At 50.2% G+C, this 24,573-nt stretch overlaps 1 protein-coding gene across 1 annotated transcript in view; it reads left to right on the forward strand.

Moving 5' to 3' along the window:
- The window catches only part of SLCO4A1 (solute carrier organic anion transporter family member 4A1), a 28,583-nt gene extending 13,883 nt beyond the window's left edge, over positions 1-14,700 (forward strand). Inside the window, exons 3-12 of the mRNA XM_067307844.1 lie at positions 600-690; positions 1,997-2,118; positions 3,181-3,292; positions 7,296-7,450; positions 8,108-8,303; positions 8,932-9,094; positions 9,523-9,695; positions 10,055-10,119; positions 10,872-11,020; positions 12,057-14,700. Coding sequence (XP_067163945.1) covers positions 600-690; positions 1,997-2,118; positions 3,181-3,292; positions 7,296-7,450; positions 8,108-8,303; positions 8,932-9,094; positions 9,523-9,695; positions 10,055-10,119; positions 10,872-11,020; positions 12,057-12,206 — 1,376 coding nt within the window. The 3' untranslated portion in view covers positions 12,207-14,700. The remainder of the gene's footprint in view (positions 1-599; positions 691-1,996; positions 2,119-3,180; positions 3,293-7,295; positions 7,451-8,107; positions 8,304-8,931; positions 9,095-9,522; positions 9,696-10,054; positions 10,120-10,871; positions 11,021-12,056) is intronic.
- Positions 14,701-24,573: the final 9,873 nt, after the last annotated feature.

Below are 24,573 nucleotides of genomic sequence, written 5' to 3' on the forward strand. Positions count from 1 at the left end.
CTTAGTTCATTCCACTATTCTGTATTGCTGATCATTTAACGATTGCCAAATATTTATAGCACGCTTGGGTGAAATAGTCAATGATCTTTCCACAGCAGTGAACCAAAATAAGTCCCGGTGCTGCAGCATTTAGTGTAGATGTTGCTTATTGCTGTTGGCGGTGAGACAACAGTTTTGCTCATCACGCCGGCAGTCAGTGTGTGTTTGCGGGGTCACATGCACCCATGGTAAATAACAAAATAGTAACTACATAACCGTGTTTTTCCATTGAACGAGTTTTTCAAAGGGGCAAAACAAAAAAAAAAACTCGTCGGAGCTGTAGCAAACCGGAATTTGCTCCCCTTCTTCTGCCACCCCGCCTTGCAAAGCGGGCGCTCGGCCTCCCCCGGCGCTGCGCCTGGCCGCGTGGGGAGAGCTGCGTGCGCACGGCGTCTTCCAGTTTGGTGCCGTTTTTAACCTCGCGCCATCCCCGAAGTTGCTCTTGCCCGCAGTCGGTTTTGCGCTCCCTTAGCTGAAGTCCCAGGCGTCGCCGCTCCTTGCCGCCGGCGCCTCCCCTGCAATGCTGCCGCGTCTCTAACGTTGCTTGTTTTCCCTTTCAGCTGTTTTCTACACTGCTGCAATCCTTGGGCCTGCAGCGGGTTATCTGGTAGGAGGAATGTTTCTAAATATTTATACTGAAATTGGCAGAGAGTAAGTCGCTAAAAAATAATCTTGTTCCTTTTCCTTTATGCTGTATGTTTCCTTTGGGGTCAAAAAATCTGGAGGATCGCTAGGTGGGAGCGTGCCCGTCGCGCTCAGCGGCGTTCCTCCCGGCAGCGTGCGAGCAGGCCGTGGCGGGGGGGGTTGAAGCTCGAATGCTGTCGCTGGAAGAAAATTGCTCACCAACCTGTCAGCCTAAATCCGTCCTTACGCTGTGCTGCTTGCTCTAATTGGGCGATGAGCAGCAGGTGAATTTTTTGAATGAGTTCCCTCATTTGGCAACACTGCCAACTATGCCACTCTTCCTCCCCGTGATCCAGCCGCAACACCCGTTCCCTCCTTGTAGGACTTTTAATTTATTGTTTTCTCCTGTTGACTTGCAGTCCCTTTGGCAAATGAATGGGTTAAAAAGGGGGAGGTGGTCTCCAGGTGCTGCTTCTGGGGGAAGGAATGGGTGATCTCCCAGGCTTTCTCCCAAAGGATGGGTCTGGGATTGAACGACGATCAGAGCATCCCCCAAAGTACAAATGAAATCTGAAGAGGTGAATGTGCAAACTAGACATTAAAGGAGGGCTAACTAATGTAATTTCCTGAGCAGTCACTCATCAAATCTTGCGGTCTCCAGTAAGATAGACTCTGCCGGGGTGTGGAGGCAGTGATGGTTGGCGTGCCGGTCTGGATTTTGGGAGCTTTAGGTTTCCGCTAGGGAACTTTTTTCTGCCACCTCCCTTTGGTGTAACTTGGGCAAAACACGTAAACATCCAGACTCTCAGCATCCAGCTGAAATCCAGAATTATCTCTGTGGAGCTGGGTCTCAGCCTCAATTCCTCGTGCCCTGGCCATGCTATGGCAAAGCCGCCGATGCTGGATGTCTGCTGGGGCGGACACGTGGAAGGGGTGAAGCGGAGCGGGGCCAGGGCTGCCTTGTGCAGAGAGCCACGTCTGCCCAACAGGCCTCACTTCTTCCTCTGGGAGCCGTGCACGTGGCGGAGGAGTTCACCGGTCCTTTGCCTCTATTTAAATGCAAAGTGAACCAAAGGTTCCTCTGAACTGAAGGCCCATCTCGGGGGCTTGGTTGCAAGAAGCCATTCGCCCATGTGGCAGCCAGGAGGGGGTTTTGGTGTCCCCATGCTCATGGGGGAGGTCAAAGCCCCATGCCAGTGCTAGGTCTCCTTTGCTGGTTCCCCCGTACTCCTCCCGACCTCTGCCAGGATTAGCAAGAGGAGAGTCAAGCTCTTCTGCTGTTCAAACCACCACCTTTCTCCCTTGTGTCCTTTTCTTGTTGTGTTTCTTGCAGGATCAGCATCACCCCGGAAAACACGCTCTGGGTGGGGGCATGGTGGATCGGCTTCCTTGGGGCAGGAGTGGCCTCCCTCCTCATCTCCATCCCCATCCTGGGTTACCCTCACCGCCTCCCAGGTATGCCTGCCGCGAAAGGTGGGATCACAAGGGAAGAGGACTGGATTTTCGTGGCACTTTGTGTCGCACCTACGCTTTTGGCCGGTTCAGGCTACTGTGGTTGAGCAGCCATCAGCTGCCGGGTCCCTCTGGGCAGTCAGATCTGATGAGGCTGTAAATGAGACCTTGCAAATTAGCTCCTTTGCACTGGTGTGGGAGAGGGATCTGTCACTAGAACTTAATTACCCCGGGGCAAAACAGTGCATCCCTGTTTGCTTGAGATTTGCCTTCTGCCAATGCCCCCCGTGTCCTTGTGCTCACGTTTGGGCTCGCGTGCCATATGCGCTCGTGCATATAAGGAGAAGGAGCAGGATTCATTTTCCCTGCGGGCTTTGCCCTTCATGCGCGTCTTTGGTCTCCATCTGCCATGGTGAGGCCTCCCCTTCCTTCGCCCTCTCTGCTTTTGCCTTTTGTTGTCATTCACTGCCCACTGGCACAAATGCCGCGTTTGCTGGCCGTCGGCAGATGTGCAGCACACTGGCTTCCCTCCCACCTCCCTCCCTTCTTCCATTTGGTGATACTCCCAACTTGTGCGTTGGACACAGGGCAAAGGGGGAGGAAGCGACAGGCGGAGAAAGAGGTTCTCGTGTTTTAAAGTGTAATTCATATATTAATTTCCCACTTTTGGCTTTCCAGCTACCTGATTCCCCGTTCTTGTGTTGTCTTGTCCCACTAATAAGAAGGATTGCAGAGGGAGGGGAGACTTCTTCAAGACCAGGCTGGTGGGGAGCACAGAGATCTCCTACGGTCATTAGGTGTCATGGGCAGGGTATTGGGCACTCCTTGTTGATTGCTGGGAAAGAGAGGGAACGCAGACATGGAAATGCCTGGAGGAAAGCATTTGTTGGAAAAAAACATGCCTCTCTGACAAGGAAACGCTGCTGAGCAGCAGCCGAGCAGCTGAGTCGGGCTTGCTGGCAGAGGATGTTGTGTTGCATTCTCCCCCTGTGAATTCACCACTTGCACAGCATCTGCATCCCATATCTCACATGCTCTTTGTGCCTTTCTGCCTCTGGTTTTCAGGATCCCAGCGCTATATTGTTATGAGGGTGTCGGAGGCCCATCAACTGAAGGACGGGAGCCACAAAAAAGCATCAGATCCTGACTTCGGCAAAACAGTTAAAGATCTGCCTAGGTGAGAAAACCATCCCATGCATGAGGTTCAGGGAACTCTCCCCATAATTGAGAGGAATGAGCCCAAGTTCAGCTTGCTTTCTACAATACTAGTTAAAATATTTTGCCCATCTGCAAATATAGCGATGACACTTTCCCGCAAAGGAGTTTGTGAAGAGCCTGATCCCATCAGCTGCCAGAGGCTTTCAGCTCCTTTTGAATAAATGGTATTCACCTCCTTGCAGCTCAAAACCGGGCAAAGTGGCTTAAATAGAAATTCTGGCTGGAGATTGCGAGGCAGGCTAGGGAACAAAAGGCAGTCTTGTCTAGTGTTTTCAGAAGCTCATTTCCCCGTGTGAAGAAGAATCACCTACAGTCATATGCAACATGCTAAGTTTTATAGCGTGTGGCTTAGTGCCAATCTTTAAGTGATATTATGTGCACAGACATCGCCATTTAATTCTCTCTCCTCAGTGGCATTATTTCTTCCTGTCTGCTCATGTCTGGCCTCACCTGGCACAGTTGGGTGTTGTCCAATGTCTCCTCTGTCTTTTCTGAGCTTTTCTTTCTTTCCTCTTATTTTTGTCTCATCTTAGATCCCTATTTTGTCCTTTTAATGAGAAAAGAGAGGGGAAAAAGGATGAAAATGAGTCTTATCTCCATTTCAAATTCAGGAAGTGAGATATCCTTGATTGTAGCTTTCGGTTCCCTTTCTGTTTTATTCTTGGCTTCCTTTTTTGCCTTTCCATCTTCCAGGCACCTTTTATGTGTTTTTTCTTCTTACCTCTTCTGCAAAGCGGTGATACAGCAGCGTGCTTGATCACAGGGCGGCTGCTTGGCTCTGCGGCGTATGCAAGCACGCTTGCACCAAGTTCAGTTTAGTAGGAACTGGCTTAAAAGAATCCTAGAGCACTGGGTAGGAACAAGCAAGGGACCAAACTAAAATGCGGTCTTTTAACCTGGGAACACTTGCCATGGATCTTTGAAGCCTGTTATGTTTTTTCGGTTGGTTGGTTGGTTTTTTTTTGGTTAGTAGTATTTAAATGGAGGATGGGGAGATGCTTCTCTGTTTACAGCCTAGTGTTAACTGAATGTGTTAAGATGTGGATATGGAGAGAGACTTTGGGTCACCTGGGTATCGTTTCCTTTTGGAAGGCGAATTGGCCATCAGTAAGGGGATTTTTTTCTTTCTGTACCTCTCCCAGGACTATTCTTAAGGGAAGAACTTGCATCTCTGTGACAGCTGCACAAGGCAAACATTAAACATTGCCAGATCTTGTGTAGCTGCCAGCAATTATTTTTGAACTGTAGGTGTGGTATTTGCTTTTGTTCTGGCAAAGGAGGACTGAAACAAGTGCTCAGAAGAGTATTTTTCAGCACTAGTCAATCTGTGTTGTGCCAAAGCAACTTCTGTCATAGTAAGGAATAGTTTGAAGTTGCGGGAGATTTCGTAGGCAGTTTACCAGGGGTTAAGGCAGTTTTATGAAGAATATTACATTGAACAGATTTCAATATTGTTATTAAATGGCATTCTTGACTGGGTGCCATTTTCCGAGGTCACGACTTATCCTCTGCACGGAAATTAAATTCAAAACCTGCATTTAAATAATGATAAGGTTATGACTAAAACCAACACAAACAGGGCAGCTAAGACGGCTGAGGAGCAGTGCTTTATGCTTTGCTTGCCTCACGCGAACAAAGCTCTCATTGATTCCTGGTGAATGCGCCTGGGTGAAAGGTGCGGAGTTAGCTCATCCTTTGGGAGCAGCCCAAAGCATCGTTCCTGAGCAATGAGCACCCGAAGGTGGGCCGCTCCGCTTACGTCAAACAAGCAGGTCAGATCAGTCCAGATCTTAATGTGGTTTTTGTTGTTTTAAAACCTCAGAAATGTCTCCTCTTTTGAAAGCGCAAACCCAACAGACTTCTGTGTTTCCTGGTTTTGATTAATAAAAGGGAAGTGCCTTGAAGGGATGCTCTTCTAGAAGCTTGCATTAAAGAAGAGATCGCATCTGTGAGTGCAGCACTTGTGTTCGTGCAGACCCATGCAGAGAAAAGGACAAAGGACCCCGTCGCTTTTCTTTTAATAAGGGATCAGATGCTACATGTTTTCTCACATTGCAGACATTAAGAGTCCCACAGAAGATAAGCAGAAATACTGATGAAATAAAATACTGCTCCGTGCTGTCAGGTCCTCTCTAAGAGAGCAGGCATTGCTTAATGAGTTGCTGTATTCACGGCGCTCCCAAATAGCAGGAGCTTACAGGAACGCAGCCCATACAGCTTAAGCCTCTGCCCTGAAGAGACATCAGTCTTAATTCTTGGGTTGAAAGGGCCTGATAAAATAGCATTTTCATTTATCTGATTCTGTCAGCATACTTTTATTTATTGTGTGCTCCGCTCTGGTTGCTCACATGAAATATCCCCAGATGTCCGAGCAGAGGGATTCGAACAGAGTGCACATACAGCTGCGCCAAGGCAGGACGGGAGCGCTTTGTCCTAACTAGATTTGTGAGGACCATTGCATGAGGAAAGAGCACCCCTGTGTACCTGGGTGAGGAAAGACTTGCAGGAGCAGACTTTTCTACGTAGCAGAATCCCTCTCTTGGCAGTGCTGAGCTTCCTGAAATCCCTTGGGCTGCAAGGATGGAGGACAGTCAAGACTTCAGAAGAGTTAGGTAATTTCTGGGCATGATTAAAATCCTGCTGATAGCAGCGAAAAGATCTGCGTTGGCTTTGTTAAGCTTTTATATGCAGCAGTAACTCACAGCTACACCTACAGTCTGCAAACAATAGGCAAAATGAGGCAGTCCTTCATCCTAGTGCCGAAAGGAGTTCCTCTGTGTTTTCCTACCTGCGAGTCTAGCCCATAACCTTTGGCCAGCGGGCTCATGTGTCATGTGCCATGAAGCAACTCCTCCCTTTTCTCTTGAACTGTGCAAAGGTGGAAGCATTCGTACAATTTATACATCAGCCAAGAGTTCCAGAAAATGTGTTTTCTAGCTAACAGATTAGGCTTTATGCTTGCAAGTAAAGCACAGTTGAAAAGGTTGGTCCTGGAGAACTGTTTCGTAAATTAAACTAATCCTAACAGCTGGACAGTGGTTATTATAAAGCCCCCTGAAATCAAGGTGTAGGAATGTGTGGTATTTCTGTCTTTCAGCTTCTTTATCCTTTTGCTGTAATGACCTTGTCCACTTCACATGAGTAAAATCGCACAAATCCCTAAAATCCTGGTATATCTGATGCTGAGCCTCAGCCCATCTCACACTCGCTTGTCCTGCGGTAGCTTTTCTCCCATTTCCCATTTCCTCCAAAGCGGTAACTGCGAGGTGGTTCGTACTTCCAAGGCAGCGAGCAGCCCGCTGCATCGCCGTTGCTGCCATCGCTGCAGAGCGAGCCGCGTTGTTCCAGTTTCCGAAGCAGGATGTTTTGTCGCAGTGCTCGGCGCGCTCGTGCAAAACTTGGGGAAAGTTACGTGGCAGAGTGTCAAGCTAGTTACAAAACAATCCCTGCAAAGCAGCGAAAACCCTCTTAGTCCAATATCCGAGAGAGTGGAAGATAATTGAGACCATCCCGCCTGCCTGAGGGGGTTTCTGGATCTCGGAGATGGAATCATTTCTGGATCGTCTTTCTGCATATAAGTGACACATGGCAATATTTCAGGAGTATCTATGTCTCTCTATTAAATCCCAGTGGGTCAAAAAGAAAACGTATTTGCTCAACTTACACATTAATCCTAAAGTAAAACTGTGCCTAGCTTGTGGGAGAAAGATTGCTTTCTGTTTTCCAGTGGGATATAAGGTGTCTTGAAGGTGCTTCTTCCATACGGAAAGGTTTGCTTGGTATTTCCCATGAGTTGCAAAACACCCGTGGTTAAAAGAGGTTGTTACTCTCAGGAGTACCTGGGCACATATGAGTAACATGTACATAAATATGAAGAACAACTTTGTTCCCTGGTCTTGGGGACAGACTTGAAATCAAAATGTGCCACAGAGATTCAATTCCCATATATTTGTCCTTGCCAGGTCAGTACTGCTGCTTCTGAAGAACCCCACCTTCATCTTCCTCTGCTTAGCAGGAGCCACTGAAGCCACCCTCATTGCTGGCATGTCCACGTTTGGGCCCAAGTTCCTCGAGTCTCAGTTTAGTTTAAGTGCCTCTGAAGCTGCTACCTTTTTTGGTAAGGAAACTGGTTCTCTGCAGTGTTCTTCTACCTTTTGCCTACAAGCACAAGGGCGCTGTCACCCATTTCGAGTGGAAGCAAACACACCTTGCAGCTCCTTCGTGGGCAGGTTGTCCTTTTCAGCTATTAGCTGTTCAGGATCGTTTCCCACCGGCACGTGTGTACCAAGTGTGTTTTCAGAGCTGTGTCTACTGTGGTTAGCAAGAAACGCGTTGCCTCTGTAGCCATCTGCGACCCTCCAAAAGAAGGCAAAATAACTTGTAGCCTATTTCTGCTTATGCATTACCAGGAATCATTACCAACAGCCTCTAACGAGGACAGTCTGAACTGTGGAACATATCTAACTGTCACAAGCAAGTTGGATCTGGGCTCGGTGGGGTCTAAGAAGTGTTGTTATTCATGATATGCTCCTAAACAGACAGTTTTTAGAGCTCTGCGTAGAAAGCGTTGCCTTACCAAGTTCATGGCCTGTTATCTGAGCTGCTACAGAGGATCAGCTATCGTTGCTTGCTTCGTAGCAAAATCCAATGAACTCTCACCAAAGAGCAGCCAAAGGGTTATCGTTGTGCAGAAACATTGCAATTAATATATGCAGACACCCAGAAACTCCTTGCTGGCATTTCTAAACTTGTTTGTGTGTTTTTCTTTTTTCAGGTTATCTTGTTGTGCCAGCCGGAGGGGGAGGCACATTTCTGGGAGGATTTCTTGTGAATAAATTTAAACTCCGCTGTTCAGGAATCATCAAATTGTGTTTACTTTGCACAGTGTCAAGTCTGCTGGCTATTTTCATCTTTTTTATCCACTGCCCTAACATGCCTATGGCAGGAGTAACCCAGATGTACGAGGGAAGGTAATGATAATCCCATATGTCTTGTGCTATGTGGCCGTGGTCAGAAGATAAGGATAACTCTGAATGTGCAGTGCTAATTCATGTGTTATCATGTGGGTGATAGAAGATAATGTCCAGTGTGACTGCATGGTCAGTCTCACAGGCAGGTACTGAGGGTGAGAGCCATGTCCCCAAAATACAGATGTCCAAATTTATGCAATTAATCTGCTTTTATGGAACAGGTTCCTTATGTAGTCTGGGAAATACCAGCACTGCCAGAGTTTGATTCACACTGCTGTTCAGGTGCCCTCACAAGGTCCCCGGCTGTCTCTGGCGGCTATAAAAATAGCATAGGTTACTGGTTTAGACAATAGGTGGGAATCTCCTGTCCAAATGGAGATGTCTCCCCATGAGCTGGTCATTTAAATTCCCTTTGCAGCTGCGGGAAACAGGCACTTCCAGGACGCAATTCCTGTTTCATGTTTAAAATCAGGGGAGACAAAACCCTTCCCCAGCCTGGCGTTGTACCTGGGCCCTCTGGGGTGGCCCTGCGCTAGCATCTCCTATCGCCCCCCCTTCTCCTCTGGTTCTACCTCGTTTCCTCCTGGAAGAAGCGGTTCGAGGCCTGACTGCTCCCGTGTTTCTCCAGCGCTTTGCCAGGAGGCCGCCTCAACCTGTCGGCGGCGTGCAACGCGGAGTGCGGCTGCCCGCGGGACACCTACAGCCCCGTCTGCGGCAGCGATGGCGTTATGTACTACTCTCCCTGCCACGCGGGATGCAAGGCGTCCAGAAACCTCAAGAGCGGCAAGAAGGTACGTCTGCAAGCGCCATGCGTTAGCCAGGCATCGACACGCGCTCTGTAGAGTATTTTGGCTGGTCTGCAAACGCCTGCACAGATTTGAGCATCACTTCAAGGCAGTGGAAAAGGCAGAGACGGCTCGGGGAAGGTGGGGCGTACCTGAGAGCCAGGCACCACCTGGGAGGGCGGTGGAAGGTCTCCTGAGGTCGGGTACGGGGTGGTGACACCCAAGGGCTGCCCGGTAAATAAAGTCCATTTCTCTTATTTAATAACCTGTTGAAAACAGAGGTGTGTCAGGAATGTGGCCTGATTTCTGGTTCTCTCCGCTTCAGTAGCAAAACCAATGGGTTTCCGCCCTCCCTGAGTTTTTCTGTTTCCCGCCCAGCCGTGCCCATCGCCGGGCTCTCCCCGACAAACTGACCGCGAGCGTTCGTTCCCCAGGTCTACGGCGAGTGTAGCTGCGTTGCCGAAAGCCACCGCTCCGGCCCCGGCGAGGCGGAGGCAGGGAAGTGCACCTCCTCTTGTGCAAAGAGGCCCCTGCTCCTCTTCTTCATGTTCGTCGTGATCCTCTTCACCTTCCTAAGCAGTATTCCCGCTCTGACAGCAACTCTGCGGTAAGTACGGGATCACCACTTCGTGCGCCGGCGCCGCAGGAAACCCCCAAAATCCCTGTTTCCATTTTATCCTGCTGGCTGTAGCTATGTGCAGTCTGTTGCAGTCTAGCTGGGAAGGCAAATACGGGCGTTTGCAGCTCTGTCCTCTGCGCTCGCAGCGAAGCAATTAGCCGTCAGGCACCCAGGCGTTCCCCCCCCGGCTCGTGACGTTGCCCCGGGGCGAACCTCGGTCTCCAAAGGGGAAGGAGGCCCCATGCTGCGAGCGAGGCTGTCGGAGCCGAGCGTGGTGGTGGTGCGCGGACGGAGGTGCTGGGCAGCCCGGCAGCGTTTTCCAACGATCCCTCTTTTTTGTTCCCTAGGTGTGTCTCCGACAGGCAAAGGTCGTTCGCGCTCGGGATCCAGTGGATTGTAGTACGAACTCTAGGTAGAGTACAAAGCGAATTTGTGCACATAGATGTGGTCTACTGGTTTGGTGGAGCACATCTGACACTGTTATCTAAGAAGAAAGATGCAGGGTTGGAAAGGAGGGGGATAAGACATACGATGTTGAAAGAAGGAGCTTTTCTCTTGCCTGTGCACTCATAAAAAAGTAATTCTCTTTGCATACGGTTTGCAAACTGAAGTAGAGAGCTGAACATAGCAAACAGATCGGTCCTTATGAATAGCTCACACAGCTCTGGGGCAACGTGAGAGAAACGGTCATGCAGGTAGGGGATTCAGATGTTTAGGTGCTTTTAGATGCTAAAAGTTCCTTTTAGTTGGTCTCTTCCTTTGGTCATCTTTGGAAGGAAGCATCTCTTTAGCCATCCAGTTGGCTGTTCAGATGAAAATGCAGAATTTCGTAACACATCTCAGAACGGGGTAAAGGCAACGGAGGGTCCTGGCAACGTGCCTGTATTTTAAGAACAAAAGGAGCAGAGGTGTTGAAGGCCCTGTGTGTGTGTCTCTCAACCCTTGTGCAATCCGTAGTCCAGGATGGTCAAAGTATTCACTGGACTGTGCGTTCTTAAAACTCGGCGTGCTTTGGGTGCCGTTTTGCTAGGGGCTCTTTGGAAAATCACAGCCCTACAGGGTGCAGCTTGTTTGGGGAGTCCCAGCAGCAGCAGAGCCTGGTGCATTTGCAAGGCTGCCAGAGAGATGCTCTGTAACCCGAAGGTCCCTTCTCTCTCCCCGCAGGAGGCATTCCCGGCCCCATCGCCTTTGGCTCGATGATTGATAAGTCGTGCCTGCTTTGGCAGGACCAGTGCGGCGAGCAAGGTTCTTGCTACGTTTACCAGAACTCAGCCATGAGCCGATACACCCTGATTGCTGGACTCGTCTACAAGGTGATGCCGATTGTTTCGTTTTCTGATAAAATGAACAGTACTGTAGGAGGCAGCATTTTGCACTGAGAGAGGGTTTTGCAGAACTGTGTTATGTGGATCTGCCCATAACACAAATTATGCTGTAATTCAGGAAATGTTCTTTACTAAAGGCAAAGCTCCATTTGCTTCTTGCCATGTACTGGTGCTTCGGCACCATCATTCTCTTATATTCTCATTATTTTCTAGGCTTACAGTTTTTGTTGCAGTGTATGAAAAATCTCCTCCTAGCAATTACTAAAGTGACTTTTCCTAGAAACGGAGTTAAATACATGACGGCAGTGTTAGTGAGAGTGAGAGAGAGCATTATGGGCAAGCTGTAAATAACCATTCCCCGATCACTGCTGGAAGATACGAGAGCTTAGCTGCACATTTCATATTTATTAGCTCTAAAGCATCATTTTAACTGCTCCCAAACAAGCACTTGGCTTATAGAGTAGGGTTTAGCAGTTGCTGTGATAAAGAGGCTTTCAAAATCCTTTGAGAAAATAGCTCTGGTAGTGCTGGTCTGCGCTGCGCTGTGCTCCGGGTATTTATCCGTGCCTGAACAGCTGGACAGACTTTCAGTGTCTCACTGCTGGGGAGCCCAATAACTTCAGATTTTTGCCATATCTGGCCCTGCTCCCCAGTTTAGCCTTCACCCTTATCTCCTCCCCAAAACCTCGTCAGCAAATCTCATCCCAAAAGTGAGCAACCGCCGCTGGACAAATTCACGCTCTCATTTCGGAATTGCCCGCTGGTGCCAAAAATTCCAGACCTGTCCTCGCGAATTTGGAGACCTCTGGTTTCCATCCCTGGCAGCCGCTTGGCTTCTGTTGAGTCCTGGGGCCGAGCAGGGCTGCCCTGGGGTCTCCCGTCGTGCCGGCGGCTCGGGGTGCTCGAGGGCACCGCGCGGTCGGACGTCATGCTGGACCTGCAGTTGCTTCGCTGGGTTGCACCAGCCGAGGACTGGGCCCAGTTTGGGGAGTGCAAGCGCTAACGGATATCTTTGTGGCTGCAGGTGCTGGGAACTGCCTTCTTTATAGTCGCCTGTTTACTTTACAAACCGCCACTGGCAGAATCCGCTCCGGGAAGCTCGGGCACATCTGAAAATGGCAACTGTGACCTCCAGGAAAACAAACCTTCGCTCCAGACTGAAGAGGAGAAATAGCACTATAAACGTGCAAGTGACTGTCTCTCTCTCAGTCTCAAAAATACTACGACAAGACATTATTCAGTTCCTAGCATTTTTTAATTAATAGTAATATTATTGCTTTTTTAGCTCAAGAAGGATAATTTAATTAACCAGTGGTGTGCTTGCTGTTTTCTTAACAGCAGAAGCACATGTAAAGTTGTGCGCTGATGCCATATGCAGTTATTTAATTTTATTTAAAGAAAGGGCTATTATAGCTTTATTCCATGTCTGTAACAAGCAAGGACCACATCCTCCACTAGTGGACGTACGCACCGGTAACTCCAATGGAGCGTGTGTGGTTTAAACCACAAGAGGATCTGGTCCCTAATATCTCCATTATAAAGCCAACTGTAGCAAAGCTTGCGATGAGGCTTCTTGGGCCTGAAAAGAGACCTGCTGCCCTGCAGTCTGCATTTCAAAGAGGACAACTGGCCCTTAAACTCCTGTACGCAAAGCAGGCAGCCCAGACGGTGTCTTCTTTCTCCCCGTGACGCATCCAGCATTGCTTGCCGTCTGCGCCGGTGTGCTCTGGCTGTGCTGAACTCTTCCGTTCAGCATCTAATTATGAGAGTTCATATTACTGTGCAACGGGAGATAGGTTTAAGATGGGATTTGTCTAGCAAATTCATCAGTACACTACAGGCAGCAACCCCAAGTGCTGTCAGACACTGCACTTTCCCTGCCTGGTTTCACTTGCAGGATTTACGGCGTGGTGACACTTCATTTTTGTTGTGTTGTTTGAAGGTGATGCCTTTTGTAATGTACTGTACGAAACTTGAACTTATTTCTTGCTGCTGTTCATCAGATGCTTTCTCGTGGGGTGCAGGAACACATGGGATACGGATCTATGCAAAGCTTCTCTTTGTTTGCTCTGTAAAGACGTCGTTTTGGGGTACATGTGAAAAAACAGAATGAATTTAATTTTTTTTCTCTAGACTGCTGGCTTAAGGGAGAGCTTGCCATAGTGACAGACTTTATTGTGTAAAGTGGGTGCTGGACTGTTGTTTGCAAATAGAGAGGGCAGTGTCCTCAAAACAGCCTTCGAATGCGCGCTTGCAGTGTTGAACACAGGTCATTTCTAAGGGGTAAAGAACAGGATTTCGGTGTCTGACAGTCGTACGTCTGGGTTCCAGACTTCCCTACACATCCCCAATCAGGCCAGTTTATTGCTCAGTCTGCTGATATTTGCACAGACAAAAAATCCAGGTACAACTCCGGGGGCAGGCGAAGGCCCGTGGGAAGACTGGGGCCGATCCTGGGGATCCTGCACTGTATGAAACCGGCTCCCCGGGGCAGGTCGCACAGTGCTGAGCTGCATAACTGGCACTGATTTTGTGCCAGGTGCTATTTAGAATTACTCTGTAGATATTTTGTATATTTTGTATATTTATGTTCTCATAAGCGGACGCAGGATGGATGGGAAGCTGGTTTTAGTTCGTTATCAAAGGACCAAATCTGCCCTGAGTGAAGGCAAAGCCTGCTCGGGGTTGAGCCTCTCCCCTTGCAAACGGGGAACGTGGTACTGGGGGTATAAACGAGGCTGAGGTCAATCTCCATCCCCTGAGCGGCTTTACGGAAAGCAAACCTCTTCCATTCGCAGATCCTCTTCAACCAAAGCCCGGGAGCTGGCTTGCCTTTTCAAAAGTCCAGATTTGCCAACTGTTGTCTAGCGCTGGAAGGACTTTGGCGTCTCCGGTAACGTGGTCACTGCTGAAAGACCTGGGAGCGTTAGCAGCGAGGTGGAGGGTGGGCTTGGTCTGCTTGAACATCAGCAGCTGGTGCCACGTGGAGGCGGCGAGGGTGGCCGCGGCACCAGGCTCATGCTTTTTGCTGTATTGCAAGCCTTCGAGTGTGGTTTTGGGCACAAAAACGCTTGCTTTGGAGCACGTGCACCTCTGAGCAGTATCTCCCCGGAGGCAGCCAGGAAGGGGATGGGCAGGTAGCCACAGGGAACACTGGGAGCTGCTTTTCCCGAGGGCTCGTAGGCAGGAATTAACCCCAGTGGTACACAAATGCTGCAAGGTTTTCATAACCTTTGCCCGATTTTGTAGCCACGTGCACACGAGAGCCCGTCCTTCCAACCCTGTCCCAGCGACCACCCTTCGCAGCGTACGGACACTTCGGCTACAAGCAGGGATCTTTAGAAGGGGGAAATGCATGAATGTATTTTGGGAACGTATTTTATGTATGATGTATTTATGAAAGGTAGAACTGTGTTGTTTTGTTTTTAATATATGCATATATATATATATATAAAATGGATATTGCAATGCAATTTCAGTGTTTATAAAAGCTTTATCTGAATGAAGCTTTATCTGAATGTGTGTTTCAAGAGCAAAAGAAAACCTCACAGGGTTCTGGTAGCTTATTATGTCAATGTGGGACTGAAAAGTTATGAGCTTAATTCAGTAGCAAAAATGTGTTCTTATTGCATAAACATGTTATGTAGGTGTACAGGGAATTAAAAAAACCCAACCTATTTGAAAGTATGTTTCTCAGTCTTGTATAGAGTATTATATTGCTATAAAAGGAATAGAAATATAACCAGTATTTCACAGGTACTTTTGTCCGTGTCTTTCATCAGCCGTCCCTTGCTCTGAGGTCCCCAGCAGCTGGAGACCTGCCTGGCCACGGTCACTGCAGACCAAGCTGGACCCGGTGTAGAGGGTCCTCGAGGCTTTTGCCTTGTTGCCACCTCTTACCGGTGCCTGAGCTGGACCGACGAGGGTCTGAGACGCCACCCCACGAGGCGAGTTTGGATTTAGGTCTGTGTTTAAAGCGAGGTGTTAAATACAGCATCTCTCGGTTAGGGAGCTCCAAGTAGCGCCGTCGCGCTCGCTGGGCTGCGGGTGCCGCTCGATACGCCACGGGTTTGTGTCTTCTCCTGCTGGCCTGTCCTCTCCTCCTGAGAAGAAGGAGGACACTGGCTCTCAAAGGCAAGGTGAGGTTTGGGGATGTTAAGGAAGAAGAACCAAGGGCGAAAGGTGAGTAACTTGGCGTCACTCGTTTGCACACAGAGCAACCCCGCCGAAGCCACCGAGTTTCTCCCAGACCTGCCCTACGCAAATGAGGTCAGAGTCCTGGGCCACATATAATTTGCTTTAGGGCTGGTTCGTTCTGTGAAAGGGTGCAAACAAACAATGCTGGGTATTGAAGACATGCAACGGGGAAAAAAAACAAATGAGCACACGCAAGTGAGTCCAAGCAGGAAGAACGGACTGCTATTTATTGTAGGGGAAAAAGCAAGGCGGTCGATGAGCTGTTCTCCCGAAGTGGAGAGTTTGTGTAGAAGCTTCCTGCAGGTTTTTAAAGGATGGTGAAGAAAAGCTCTGGACAGCTGATTTTGCAGCGTTCGCTTTCCTTTTTCTCCTGCCAGGACTTCTCTAGGCGCCAGTGAAGGGCTCCCTTCCCTCCCGGTGCGGCCCCGCTCGCGCTGCCTGGGGATTCCCACGTTTCATCCCTACGTTACGCCCCAGGGCTTCATTTTTTCCAGGGATTGAAACAGGAGTAAACATACGTCATTCGCTTTTTATACTTGGATTAATCTAGTTCAGCAAATAGCCTGGAGGGGGGAAAAAAAACAAAACAAACCTGAGTGGCATGATCTGATTGCATCACACCAGCAGCCGCTAAGGGCAGCCTTGGCCGGGGGGTTGCCAGCCCCCTCTCCCGCCCCGGAGCAGCGCCGCGGGTCGGGATCTCGCGTGGGCCGCCGGGGCCGGGCCCGGGGCCGTGCCGCTAGATGGCAATGCAGACGGCAGCTTCGCCAAGCCGCGAGGCTAAAAGCGGCTCGCGCGGCCTTCGCTTAATCGTTATCGGCGACTTCTCCCAGCATCTCTGCGCGCTGGTTAAGAGCAAGCGCCCGTTCTTCTCGGCGAAGTACGAATGCAGATCAATACGTCGTGTTGCAGATTTACACCAGTGAAGTTGCAAATATATTTTAAAAGACACGAATAAGGTCCTGAGGTTCTTGCACCTAAAAAAAAAAAAGGAATCAGAGATATTTCCAGGGAAAACAGACATCATTTGTAACCAGAAAGTGATACTGCACCACATGAGGGTCCAGATAGCTGTATTATTTGTATGAAACTTTGACAAATTTGTATTCTAAACCTTCCCTTCCCAAAGAGGGATACAGCTAAGACCGCTCCACTCTTCTTCGCTAATTACTACCCACAGCTAGAAAATTGAAATGCTTCCGAGATGGCACAGCGCTCCCCGCGCAGGGTGCCAGAAGCCACCCAGCTGTCCCGGGCTGTGCAGGGGTCTCGCTGCAGCTTGTGCTCGGGGACGGCGGTTGCACGTGCCAAGCAGGGTTATAATGAAGCTCGACAGCCTCGGATGAAGTGGACGATCCCTCCTGTTACTGCAGCTTTCCCGTCACAACCAGCCCATCCTGATGGCAAAAGAGAGGAAAAGGGAAAGATTTAGGAGTCGCACTGGGAAATGCCCAGCTCTGCTCCTGGGAACAACAAAATTAAGGCAGGAGCTGGCAGGGAAGCTCCCGGGAGCCAGTGTGTTTCCTCCCAGAAACTGGGAGCTGAGGCAGGACCGAGACCCCGCGGCGGCAGCGGCTCTGCAAGCGGCCGGCATAGCCGAGGGTGCAGCCGGGGACTCCGCTTCCCGCACCGTCCCCCAGCGGTAGATCGAGCGCCCGGAGGGGTCAGCGGGCGAAGGGGTAGCCCAGCACTCGCTCCCCACCGGCAGGTTGGTTCCCGTCACCCCCTGAATTTTATCCCGAGTAAATCAGCTGCTGGGCTGGGAATTAGACCTGCGACAGGGAAGAACAGGCCGCCAGGGGCTGTCTCAGCTCGGTGCATGAGACAAGCCAGCTCCGCTCCTGTCCAAGTTAACTGGACGGTCCTCCAGCTCTCCTGGACACCAGCGGAGACGTTGGAGCCGCCAGCGTGATGCACAGACCTCATCCAAGGTGCAGCTTCCCTGCAAAGTTGCCTCTCTGCACAGGAGAGCAGGTGCTGGAAGAAATCATAAAAACAGGGCTAAGCGAAGGAGGAAAAAACACGTGCAGATCCGTCTAGCACCCTGGGCGCTCCTTGTAGCCTAGTCTAAATAGGAAATCGAGTGAGCTTATTCTGTGGAAGAAACAGCCGGGAAAAATCCTCTGTTTTGCATGCTCTTAGTGTGGGTGTGCACGTGCAAAAGCACGTCATCTTGGCAGCATTGCTAACGTGTGTTCCTGGGCATTTGGGAGATGCTTTGGGTAGCGGGGCCTGGGGCATTTCAGCAAACACCACTTGCAAATGGCTAAAGACTGAGCGCAAAGGGGCGAGCGAGGCTGCAGCGTTCGGCGACAGCAGGATCAGGCTCCTCAGGGCTGATCTCCCCTTGCTTAGGACAGAAATCGAATCGGCTGGAGTCAGCTAAGCTGCACAGGGCAAGAAACAAAAGTGAGAGAATAATTAAGCTATAGGAGGACAAAATCTTTACTGCTCCGCGGGAAGTCCTCATTTGTTTTTATCATGCAGGAAAAAAGCTACCTGCCTTTTCCGTCCGTTGCGATCGAAACTTGTTCTGGAGCACAGAAAAGCACGGGGAGCTCTGCACCAGCTGAATTCAGTGGGAACTCCGTCATCGAGCCCAGCGGGCTTCGGAGCAGGCTCACAATTGATGCCTTTTCTCTTCCAGCTTGCTTTAAACCCAGGCGGAGCTAAAGGCCGGTGGCAGACTGAAGGGGGTGCCGGGGTTTGGCCGGGCTGGGCAGCACCTGAGCCCCAGGCATGCGCGGTCGTGGTCGCCGGGAGGTGCGCGTGGTGCCGGGAGCGGGACCGTGTCGGTGCCCAGCGGGTTGAGGGCTTTCAACGGAGCACAGTGCACCGGCTTTTCCTTTGGCCAAAACCACGTCCTCTGCAACAGGATAAACACCGTAATCACCTCGTCTCCCCTGCAAGTTTTCATATCGTCCTGCAATTTTGGAAGACGAAAATGAGGCTGCTCAGAGTTTCCCATTAGGGACGTGTGTGTTAAAACGCATTACATGGGGTTAGCGCTACGGATGAGCGCGTCGGCTCGGGCTGGTGCCTCGGATCGGTTCGCCTCCGTTGCCCCAGCTGCGCTCGGCGGTGATTTATCCGCTGCCAGGCGCCACATCCGCGGTGGGATTCGAGGGAGCACAGCACAAGGTTGAGGCAGGTGCCGCTGCCCTGACTCACGAGACGGACGGGTTGACAGGTCCGGTGTCACGGATGCGCCCGGCACGCGGACAGCCGGCTCGCGTCCCCGCGGCGGCAGGTTCAGCTATGTCGTGTCTCGTCTGCTTCATTACCAAGTAACATGCACTGAGTTAATTAAGCGTTCCAAGAAATCGCCTAAAAGTAGGTACCTGGGATGAGCCCACCAACCCCCCCGTGACAGACCAAGCCCTTCCTGCGTGGGGAAGCAGAGCTCCTGTAAAATTAATATTGCAGCAGCTCAGTGAAACACAAATGCAGCAGTAACTATAGAAACTGTAGCTGTAGGCACGAATTTTAGCTGTGCTAATCTGCCCTGGTTCTAGCTCACAGGAAAAATGGGGGCTCTCCCTCTTCCAGCAAGCCGGTTTCAAAACACCAAGTCTGCTCTGAGAGGAGCACGCGAAATCGCAGGTGAAGCCTCCCGCATTGGCAGAGGTGGGAATTAAAAATCCCGAGCTGCCCCAGCCTTCGCAGCATTACGGGTAAAATCTCCCCAGCAGTTAAATCCAGCCACCCAAGCCATACTGGGGAAACCTGTATTTAGCAGGGCAGGTGAACCACCTGCGACCTGCGCACGCCTTCCTTCTTAGGGATGGAGGTAAATTCATGGCTTGCTGCTATTCGTGAATACGGGGCAGTAAATCACTGTAACTCGCCTTAAACCTCTACGTCTTCATCTATGTTCTTCCGATACAGCAAGGCGACGAGTTCTGCATGTGTTTCTCACGGGCCGGCCATCCAAAAGCTGCGGTGTAAGGCGAGGTGAGCAACATCTCTCCTCCTCCTGGAGGTCTGCTGGGTCTGACAGCAGCTGTGCCCCCAGGGAGGTGGCGGATTCGCCCACAAATTCGCCTGCCCCACCAAGTGCACGTGCATATTTTGGGGTTTCTCTGCAAAAATAGGCAATGGGGCCAAGCTGGGCCTGCCAGAAAGGGTAGATATGGGCTGTCGTCGGTGATGTGCAGCCCCCGGCCTCCTGTGGTCACCCGGAGAGCTCTGGGCATGATGCACTAAATGCAGCGTTCGGGAGAGTCCGTTTAAGCTGCCTCCCTTTGCCATCGCTAGCTAACCATCGTCATTGCAGGAAAGTGTGACGAATTACCCCGAAGTGTTTAGACTCTCAGCAAAGGAGTTTTGGCCACTGTTAAGTTTGCATTTTTTTATATCAATCTGCATCAGTTACAGGCTGTCTGTCTAACTCCCTTTATAAAGCTCCTTCTCCTAGTGCGGGATAGCTGCTTCTCCGGAGCGAGGACAGGCACGGAGGTTGCATGGCGTGTTGACAGAGAAACACTTTCTCCTGAAAAACAGCCAAAGTTGGTAAAGAAACCCAGTCTGGCCCCTGGAATGAGCAACATGCTCTCTGATGCATGGTTCATCCTTGTTCAACAGCATCTTAAAACTGGATTTTTCTCTTTTCCACAGGATAATCCACAATTCCTAACCAGCAAGCCTGGAAGACTGTTTGGTTTTGTGTGATCCTTTGAAGATAACCTTGCTTGGATGGGCTCTGCAAACGCTGCCTCCCTGGACTGGTTTTGGGGTGCCCCGTTACTGCTATCCCTTCTCTGGGCGGTCGGGCGATGCGCAGAAATCACGGAAATCACAGAAATCTGGTAACCGTGAGCAAAACCGGTGAACGCTCGGGAGAGCTTATCAGCGTTTCCCAGGGATCCCACGCTTCCTTGCAGGTCAATACTATTCCAGGCTTGTGAGCGTTTCTGGAGGCTTATCTGGCTCTCGTCTTGCTCCGAATCAAACCATGCGCTTCTTCTCTCGGAGGCAATGAACCTTCCCTCCGGAGCAGCCGGGGCCGGACGCGGGGCGCTCCTCGGGGGCACGGGCTGCTAGCTGCAAGGCAAAAAAGGAAAGCTGCTGTGCACGTATTTTACTAATCTAATTAGGCAAAAAGCCGTCGTTAGGACGCGGTGTGTCTAATTGATTAGCTTTCCCCCGCAACGCGAGGTTGCTCTCATTAGCAGGCTGCGCCGCGGCGAATGCCTCTTTGCCGGCAGTCGCAAACATGTTGCCTGTCTGTAAGGCTCATCTCATTTGTGTCTTTACAAAATGCTTCGCGTTTTTATTTGAACATTAGCGATGAGGGGAAAGGGAGGAGATGATAGGAGAAAAGCCCGAAATACAGAATCATGCAAGAGTCTTGGAAAGCGGGAGCTTGCCACTGTTTTGTGCATCATTAGTACTAAAAGGGAGCGATATTTTTTTTCCTATCCCATAATGATCGTAAAGGTTTTGATATTTTCTCCCCTTCTGGATGAGAACAAAATGTTAATCTTTAGGGCTTTAGTGAGCTGAAAGCCTGAACACACACACATTCATTTCTACCAAAATTAATCAGAATTTTATATTTCCACTATGTGTTTCTTCTCCTTTTTTTCAGTTTTATTGTAAATGTCTAAATGAAAATTAAGCCAGGAATCTGCATATAATAAAAAGTTCCTCTGAAAATTTCAAATCCTCCATTTTTTTCCCCCAGGAAACTTTCCAAATGGCAAATTTGTTATCAAAACTGAGCCTTCCCCACCAAAAAATTATTTCAACAACTCAGATGACAAACGCTCCCTCCAGTTATTCCCAGCCCGCTCCCTTTAGCAGCTCTTCCCTTCCAGGATTCCTTGAGTACCATGGTCTTAAGCAAGTAAACAAACTCATTAAAGTTCAGACTCCACAGCTGAGCCCTCCAGTAGGGCAGACTGTTATTAGACAGCAGATTAATTAGACCGATGCCGCGGCCGTTTGCTAACGAACCCGGCTTTTCCTCGGCGCTTCCCTTTCCAGCGTCGCCGGTCCACAGCTGGTTCCTGCAGGCTTCCACCGCTGCCGTTAGCGTATGAACATCAATAAACTCAGAGCATCCAACTACTCTTTCAACGAGTGACAGAGCGCAGGTTTTGGCCCCGTTTTCCCTTGTCCTATTCCCACCAGAGGGGAGGAGAAAGTTTCGTATAAACACGTCGATGGCTGAAGCTCCAGACTTTCGTAGGGAGCTTGCGTCTCATTAAGGTTAATATTAGATGGGTCTAAACTTGGCTGCTCGTGGGCTCGTGACCTCCCGCGTTCCCCTGGTCCAGTTTTCCCAGGAAAACTGAGAACGGCTGGTGTCCCAGCTCCAGGGAGGCAAACAAAAGCCCAGAGCGAGGACAAGGGTGTGAAAAGCCCTGCAACGGCGGCCCGAGTGCTGCCTTCGCTGCTTCGCCGTCGCGCTCGGTCTCGCCCTCGCCAAACGCCGCGGGAACCTGGCTCCCGGCGGGGGTGAGACGCGAGCGACGCAGGCTGCGTGCGCGCTCCGGCTTTCTCCGATAGCCAGGGCCTTTCCAGGGTGTGAAAAAGCATTTTATTCTTCAAGAATGTGCGTTAAGAAAAAATTGCAGGGCGGTTAAGTAACGCCAGGCACAACTGATTGGGTTTTGCGCTCGGTTCCTACATAACCGTTGTTCCATTTTGTTTCCGCTTTTTTTATTTTTGAGGGACAAAAAATTACTTCCAAGAAGCATTTGCGAGCCGTTATAGCTCCGGAGTTATTTTTGCATTCATTGACTTGAAAGGGAAGCAGCGGGAAAGGCACCGCGACTTGGTACATTGTGATCTGACTCACCGATAAACTGTTCAACGGATCCGTTTCCCAGCCTGCCGCTATTTTCGCTTGGCCTGTGTTTATTGTTTGGCTTTCACCCGGCACATTTCCCCCCCCCCGACGCCTGCCTTCCTGGCATTGCCCGCGCTCTCCCTTGCAGCGGGGGAGAGACACCAAGGGCTTGACAGGTTAAAGAGAATCGCCGCTGCGAATGCTGCCCCGCGCCGCACGGCACCTGGGCTCGCGCCGGGGTTTGCTCTGTATTCCTGGCTCCGTCCTCCAACCCCAACAGCACTCGCTTGGGAAAGACCAGGGAGAAGTTTCCCTGCTTGCAGGAGCAGAGGAGCCGGTGCGGCCGGGGACGGGACACCCGGGCTCCAAGCGGTGGCTTCGGAGGATGGTGTTTTTAGCCCCGCTCTTCGGAGCAGCTGCTCGCGGGTCTCTCCCGCGCGGAGCAGCCCGTCCGCCTCGCCGGGCGCCCCCGCGGCCACGGCGTCCCGCAGGGCTCGTGCCACCTCTTGCAGCCCCTCTGGGGACATCGTGGGCACCGGAGGGGCTGGAGCAGATTTCACAGCACGAATGTCCGCTTGCCTTCCCTCCGGCCTCGGGATTTTGTGTTGCGTATGGCAAGAAACGGGAGCAGGAACGCGCCTAAACACATAGAGTGGGAGAGAGAAATAGCTGAGCATGAAAGATAAAGTTATGAATTAAAGATACTGGAAATGTAATTACTGGAGAAACCAGCTGAGAGCATGCAAATGCTAAAACGGATTAAACAGGAAGCGCTCATTAAGTATTTCCGTATTTGCTTCCTTAATATCCTGTTTATATAGATGAATTTAAACACAATATGTACTTTTAAGGGAGCAAAAATTACTCGCCCCCCCCCCCCCATGGCAAGTGTTTTTATTTAGGATTCTTTTTATCTGCATATGCAATTAAAACTCCTAAGCGGCTGCTTGAAGAAGCGCAAACATATCATTTCCTACCTGCAGCTGATCGAACGTTATAATTGAAGCAGGCAATTAATAAGACACCAGAGAGAGCTCACTCATGCTAGCCTTTCCTCCGTGCACCGGCCTGCCGACGTGACCATCACGGGCTTTCCGCACCTTTCGCTGCCACCCGGGGTTCTCCACCTCGCAGCCCGGCGCACTTTTTTCTCCTGAACATAAAGGCATGAAATTCAAGGAACGCCCTTGCTGTCCTCTCTGCGGGCGAATGCACTTGGTGCAGCTTCCCTTAGCACAGCCAGGCGCTGTAGGAAGAGCCTAAAACCGCCCCGCTTCGCTCTCCCCCTGCTTAATTAAGTCTTAAAAACCTGGGTGACGGCAGTAAATGGGCCCAGACTGGAAGTCACCTCAACGTTCGAGAAGATCAAAGCTAGATCAAAGCCAAATTTTGACTTGCTATAACGCGAAGACCGGGTATATTAACGCAACATGCTCTATCGGATCCAAATGCTGCCAAACCTTGGCAGGTTCAGTTCTGACTACAGATCAGATTACGCACACGTTTGTGCATTTGCTTGATTTTCAGAGCATTAGGTTTGAATTAAAACAGGAGGAGGGCTCGATCTGAGATGTCGTTGTTCAGCGCCCGAGTAATCCTGCGGAGTTAAACTAAGCAGGTGCTTATGTGCTCTGCTGGGGCCGGGTCTGGTGCTCGAATCCATTCCCGATCGCCCCCTACAAAAATCTCCTGCAAACTTAAAAGTTTTACTTGTCTTTTAACAAGGGAAAGTGAGAGAGGCACAATTAATACAAATAACTCCTCTGGGCCAATAACACATATATGGAAAACAAGATTATTTTTCTCACTTGGTTCCTTTAAGCACTACCCCACTGCAGAATTTGCCAGATAACAGAAAACACATGGTGCCTCCAGGAGCCCCTGGAGAGGGGAAATGCCTGCAGACCCTATGGCTGCAGGGGCAGGGAGCGGTGGGAAAAATCTGGGAAGGAAGGATATCACAGAGATGCTATTGTCCCATTCCTACACGTTCATACGGTAGTATGAATTAAGTTCCTATTGATGCAGTGTTCGTCAGCTGCTCTTCTCCTAATTAATCCCCTTTGGTGGTTAAACCCTGTTGGGTCTTCAGCAGGTCTTCAGAAGTGCTCTGAATTCCAATTTTGCTGTCCAAAGAATAAACAAGCAAAGAATAAAATATTTAGGGGACTCCATAGCTACAGAGAGCAAAGGAGCTTCCAAAAGTCCCAAATGTCTTGTCCTCCGGCAGCAGTGGTGCCGGAGCAGCTTCGCGTGTCCCCTGCCTAGCTGCCGTCTCACCCGATGCTGGGGAGATTTTCCCATGTGTTTGTGTACAGTATTATATGTTGCATTTGGAGCTGCTAATTTTGATAATATCACCACTGTAATTAGAAGGAACAAGTGCAGAAAGAAAAGCACTCCCACAGTGTACAGGGAAAATCATTAGGCTTGCTCATGGTTTCTCCTAGCTTGCTTGATCTGATCGGTGACTGCGGCAAATAAATACACCTGTACATAAATTCCCAAAGTCCAGCTTTTCCCAAAGCAAATTCTCCACAGAGAGAAT

The sequence above is a fragment of the Apteryx mantelli genome, chromosome 18, assembly GCF_036417845.1.
Source record: "Apteryx mantelli isolate bAptMan1 chromosome 18, bAptMan1.hap1, whole genome shotgun sequence".
Lineage (NCBI taxonomy): Eukaryota > Metazoa > Chordata > Aves > Apterygiformes > Apterygidae > Apteryx > Apteryx mantelli.